The sequence below is a fragment of the Bison bison genome, unplaced genomic scaffold (assembly GCF_000754665.1).
Source record: "Bison bison bison isolate TAMUID 2011002044 unplaced genomic scaffold, Bison_UMD1.0 scf7180017864495, whole genome shotgun sequence".
Classification (NCBI taxonomy): domain Eukaryota; kingdom Metazoa; phylum Chordata; class Mammalia; order Artiodactyla; family Bovidae; genus Bison; species Bison bison.
The window spans coordinates 13,935,768-13,941,889 of NW_011495054.1; the positions used below are offsets into that span (position 1 = coordinate 13,935,768).

Genomic DNA, 6,122 nt, shown 5'->3' on the forward strand with positions numbered 1-6,122 from the left:
CCTTCTCCTCCTGCCCCCAATCCCTCCCAGCATCAGAGTCTTTTCCAATGAGTCAACTCTTCGCATGAGGTGGCCAAAGTACTGAAGTTTCAGCTTCCGCATCAGTCCTTGCAATGGAAGAATATAGGGCAGCCCTTCCTTCCTCACTTTCCTCACCGTGACCATTCCACGAGCGCATCACCAGGGGGTGCTGTGGACCTGCTCAGAACTGGCTGAACCCGAACACACCCAGTGGTCCCCTGACCCTGCACCAGGGCTCACTGGACTGAGCTGGTCGTGACAGCAGGTGCTTCCTTTCAGGCGACAAACCCAGAGCACCGACCCCCTGGCCCCCTGCTGGGAGTGAAGCTGCACACGGGGCCCAGGAGTCACACCTGGAGTCTGATGGGCTCAGGGCCATCATCAGGCCCCACCCTCTTTCCCAGGAGCAGAGGAGGGGAGCGGCCCCCAAGCACACCCCTTGCACCCCTCCCTCTCCCCGCAGCCTCTGCTACTCCTCTCTTGCTCTTTCCTAAGAGCACCCCTCTGATCCATGACTTTCCTCCCCAATCTGGGCTCCTCTCTACAACCCTTCACCAGCGACCTCCTCCTCCAGACCAACGTCACTCTATCAGGTCATGGGTCAGTTTCCAGGCTTCCTTGACCAGACGCTCACTTCCTTGTCCTCCCTTGCAACCTCTCTAGCCCTCCTACCAGAGAAGCCTCAGGTCTCCAGACTTCAGGTGTGACCCCAGCTCATCCCCTCCCGGCCAGGGCGGTCACTGCTACCTTACCTGGACCTCCTTTAACTCAGCCTATCTTCCTATAGTCACTTCTGAGTGTCCAAGGTCAGCAGACCTGACCTGTCACGCACGTTCCCTCAAGTCAGCTCTGAGCTGACCTATGGCTCCCATACCTCAGCCTGCCCTGTTTTCACAGGCTGCTCAGAGATAAGCACTCCCCAGTGGAGAGGCAAAATGTGGCAGAAAGAGCTGGTTCTAGCCCTGCCTCACTTAAACTCCAAACAAGTTAGGAATGCAAATATCTTTGTAGAAATATTTTTACTGGATAATATTTAAAATTTCCTAGGATACCTATGAAGTCAATTAAAAAGAACTTTTTAATAAAAAAGAACTTACAATGATAATTAGTTTTCCAGAACTGTACCCTTGTAAGTGAAAAATTAAGAGAGAACGTCGATTTTCCGTCAGTTTAATTCATGCACAGATTTTAAGGAATGACTGTAGATTTTCACTAATCCATTACCACATTTAGTTCGTTTAAAATCTCACACACCCAGAGTGTAACACCTCACCAGTGCAGGGCAAGCTACAGTTAACTGTTCTTTTCCAACCAATCACTTCGACCTCTACCTTCTCTAACCTGCTATTTGGGATGGTTGGTCCTAACAGCTATTATGTATCAGGATCCCTGGGGACACACGCTGCTCAGAGCCCTTCAGAGTCTCAATAAAAACTGCCAGGAGCATCACCAGGCCTGCTCCCTGCAGCCGGTGCCCTGTGCCTGCAGGACAGACGCCCAGGAGGGGCCACTTCATAAGACAGGCCATGGGACAGGGTCCAGCGTGTGGAAGGCTTCACACACAGTAAGTTCTGTTCAGTTCAGTAGCTCAGTCATGTCCGACTCTTTGCGACCCCATGGACTGCAGCACGCCAGGCTTCCCTGTCCATCACCAACTCCTGGAGTTTACTCAAACTCATGTCCATTGAGTTGGAGATGCCATCCAACCATCTCATCCTCTGTCATCTGCTTTTCTTCCTTTCCTCAATCTTTCCCAGCATCAGGGTCTTTTCAAATGAATCAGTTCTTTGCATCAGGTGGCCAAAGTATTGGAGCTTCAGCTTCAGTATCAGTCCATCCAATGAATATTCAGGACTGATTTCCTTTAGGATGGACTGGTTGAATCTCCTTGCAGTCCAAGGGACTCTCAAAAGTCTCCTCCAACACCAGAGTTCAAAAGCATCATTTCTTTGGTGCTCAGCTGTCTTTATAGTCCACCTCTCAACTTTTCCATGACTACTGGAAAAACCATAGCTTTGACTAGACAGACCTTTGTTGGCAAAGTCATGTATCTGCTTTTTAATATGCTGTCTAGGTTGGTCATAGCTTTTCTTCCAAGGAGCAAGCGTCTTTTAATTTCATGGCTGCAGTCACCATCTGCAGTGATTTGGAGCCCAAACGTGAAGTCTGTCAGTTTCCACTGTTTCCCCATCTATTTGCCATGAAGTGATGGGACCAGATGCCATGACCTTAGTTTTCTAAATGTTGGGTTTTAATCCAACTTTTTCACTCTCCTCTTTTGCTTTCATCAAGAGGCTCTTTTGTTCAAACACACAGTAAAGATGCAGGCATTTAGGAATGCTGAGTCCCACCTCAGGCCTCTCTCCACACCTTCACCCTCTCTTCAGAGAACTGCCCCCTCTTCCTCAGGGCTGAGGGGACGCACAGAGGAAGGAGGGCTCTGCCCACCAGGGAGGAGGCCCACAGAGGAGGGACCCTGCTGTCCTGCACAGAAGGAGACCCACCTTCCCGCTCCGGGGCCGGCACTGCCCTGACCTGATCCTGATCTGAGAGGAATTTGTGTCTCAGATGCCCCTCGGTCCTGACCCCTGAGCAGTCATGGAAGCCCTGGACAGATTCATCCTGAGGATTTGAGGGGAGCCCATGATGGCCCTGAGCTCAGGGGGACATAGAAGGGGCACCTGGCCTGGTGCTAAAGAGGGGACAGTGCACAGAGCAGGAGGCAGGATCTGTCCTTGAGGGCTCTGCTCTCCAGGTCACAGGATGTGTGTCTGGGCCTGGACAAGGGGTGGGGGGCGCTCGGGGTCCATTTCTGAAGCTGGGTGGTGGGAGGCAGAGCTGGGCCCCCCGACAGAGCTCCCTGACAAGGCCTGGTGGCCTCTGCTCAGGGCTCCCAGCTGTGACTCCCACTCCTGAGACCCACAGAGCCCTACCCCTGACAACTCTCTGGCCACCGTCAGGCATAGAGACCTGGCCCAGGGCCTGGGAGGGTCAGTGTGATGCACGGGATCCTTTGCATGAAAGGACCCTCCCCCTCTCAGGGTATGAAGAGGGGAAGGAGTGGTGTGGGGACACTCTGCTCAGCTGTGAGGCTACAGAAGGCAGGACGCCCTGACTGTGTCCACCATGGCCTGGTCCCCTCTGCTCCTCACCCTGGTCGCTCTCTTCACAGGTGACTGGATGTGGGGACAGGGGAAGGGCCCTGGGAAGACTCACAGGCCCTGCTCCCTGCTCTCCTGTCAGGACCCCAGAGTCACCATGTCTGTCTCTCCCCCTTCCAGGATCCTGGGCCCAGGCTATGCTGACTCAGCCGCCCTCCATGTTCGGGACTTTGGGTCAGAGGGTTACCCTCTCCTGCACTGGAAGGAGCAGCAACACTGGGGGTCTTTATGTGAGCTGGTACCAACAGCTCCCAGGAAAGGCCCCTAGAGTCCGGACATAGGAAAATAGCAAACGACCCTCAGGGGTCCCAGATTGATTCTCTGGCTCCAAGCCTGGCAACTCAGCCTCTCTGACCACCTCAGTTCATGCTGAACGATACTGATTATTACTGTTTCTCATGGGCTGATGGCTTGAAAGTTTGCACAGTGCTTCAGGCCAGAGAGAAGGAGACAAAAACCTGCTTCCCCCACAGCCATGGGGCTCCCAGGGCAAGGTGTTTGCCCCTCCTTTCCTGGAGTCCCTGAGACCACGGAACCCAGCAGACTGAGTGTCCCCTGACTGCAGCACAGCTGCCCCCTCAGCTTGACTCCCCTCCCTAGGCCAGCGGCACACATGGGGTGGTCACACGCCCCTGGATGAAGGAGCTGCTCACAGCAATTGCCCCCGGCTCCCAGGTCGGAGTCGGCAGCACGGAGCAGGGGAGTCAGTGCGCCCTTGCTGGGTCACTGGGCAGTGAACGCACATCCCTGAGCTTCCACCACAGAAGCATTTTCTGTTAAAGGAAAAGGAAATGGAACCCAGAGTTTCTACAAGCAATTTCCACACAGTCCAGGATCCAGTAAAAATCGTCACTTCTATCAAGAACCAGGAAACTAAATAATGAAGGGAAGTGAGACGGCATAGACATCACTGGTGAGATGCCTGAGATGATTAAATCAGGTGACAGATGTTTTTAGGGACAAATCATCAAATCTATTTGATGAGCAAGTACAAACACTCTTGGGTCCTAAGGAAAAGGAGATAAATGTAGGAAAAGGAGAAAAAGTAGTCAGAATCACCTGAAAATACAATAGGAGAAATAAAACAGAAGTATCTGCACACTATCAAAGACATGTAATACTTATTGCTATTCAATTCATTCATTTGTTTATTGAAAGAGTGTTTGGTGACAGGAAAAAAGAGCGCCCCTGCTTCCTCTCATAAGGCTTCCCAGGTGTCGCTAGAGGTAAAGAACCCGCCTGCCAATGCAAGGGACATAAGAGAAGTGGGTTCTGTCCCTGGGGTGGGAAGATCCTCTGGAGCAAGAAACGGCAACCCTCTCCAGTGTTCTTGCCTGGAGAATCCCATGGACAGATGAGCCTTGTGGGCTAGAGTCCACGGGGTCGCAAAGGAGTCAGACAGGATTGAGAACCAAGTAACTGAGCGGCACCTTGCTCCCACTCTCAGCGCCGAGAACGTTCCCCGGGTGCGTCACCAGGGGGCGCTGTGCACCTGCTCAGAACTGGCAGCCCCTCAACGCACCCCCACGGTCCCCTGAGCTGGCCCTGCACCCGGGCTCAGCGGACTGAGTTGGATGTGAGAGCAGGTGCTTCCTCTCAGGGGACAGACTCAGAGCCGCGGCCCCCAGGCCTCCTCCTGGGACTGAAGCTGCACCCGGGGCTGAACACCCAGAATTGGAGGATGAAGGGGTCAGGTAGTCATCAGTCCCCACCCTCTTTCCAGAAAGAGAGGAGGGAAGGAGCCCCTAGAGCCCACTCGGTGAACCCCTCCAGCTCTCCTCAGCCTGCGCCCGCTCCTCCTCATCTCTTTGCTCAGAGCCTGCCCTCCCGCTCCCCTCATTCGTGACTTTCCTCCCAATTCTGGGCCTCGCTCTTTCTACAACATACACTGTTGGCCTCCACAGTGATGACCAAGCTCATGCTCTTAGAAAGTCATGAACGAGTTTCCAGATCTTCCTGAAACACTCACTTCCTCATCCCCCTCCTTGAACCTCTCTAACCCTTGCTTCCCGAGAAGCCTCAGGTTTCCGGCTCTCAGGTGTGACCCCAGCTCGACCCCTCCCTGTTCCACCCCTGGTTCCCCCTCATTTCCCAGGGGATCCAGTGATACCCACCCAGCAGCTGATTTATCCCGTGAACGTTCACACTCTGTCTCGTGTGCCCATCGAGTCAGGATTCAGGAGGGGAGAGAAACCCTGGTCCTGACACCTGGGAAATGATTTCCTGGCTGAGGAGTGTCTGTGCTCAGCTGCTGTGGGACTGACTTTATGCACAGTGAGCCCAGGAGAAGCTGCTGGAGCCCTGGGCTGGGAAAGCAGGCCCTGTCCTGGGGCTCTGCCCCTGGGGCCGTGACTGCTGCTCTGTCTGACCATGTATGCATGTGTCCCGTCTGAGATTCCTGAGAACAGCTGATCTGCCTTGTTATGCCCTGTGTCTCATCTCAGATCTGAGACCAACCCATGGCTCTGATAACTCAGCCTGCCCTGTTTCACAGAGAGAACGTCCTGCTAAGACATGAAAATCCTTTAGTGGAGATGCTTGTCAGAAAGTCTTTAAAATGATCTTATTTAAAGAACAGAATCTACAAGGAACATTATGTTTTAGAAATAGTACCATGGCAATGCAAAATAAAATAGAGTCAGAGTCGGACACAACTTAGTGACTGAACCACAACATTTTTTTCAGTTAAATTTAGGCATCTATTCGGAGAAGGCAATGGCACCCCACTCCAGTACTCTTGCCTGGAAAACCCCATTGACGGAGGAGCCTGGTGGGCTGCAGTCCATAGGGTCGCTAAGAGTCGGACACGACTGAGTGATTTCACTTTCACTTTTCACTTTCATGCATTGGAGAAGGAAATGGCAACCCACTCCAGTGTTCTTGCCTGGAGAATCCCAGGGACGGGGGATCCTGGTGGGCTGCCGTCTATGGGGTCACACA

At 53.2% G+C, this 6,122-nt stretch overlaps 1 gene segment (V, D, J or C); it reads left to right on the forward strand.

The window, feature by feature from the left end:
- Nucleotides 1–3,096: 3,096 nt before the first annotated feature.
- LOC104980241 overlaps nucleotides 3,097–6,122 on the forward strand; it is a gene marked incomplete at its 3' end in the record, with an annotated part of 3,566 nt that continues 540 nt past the window's right edge. Inside the window, 1 exon segment of the V gene segment in view lies at nucleotides 3,097–3,193. Within this exon segment, the coding sequence occupies nucleotides 3,148–3,193 (46 nt within the window).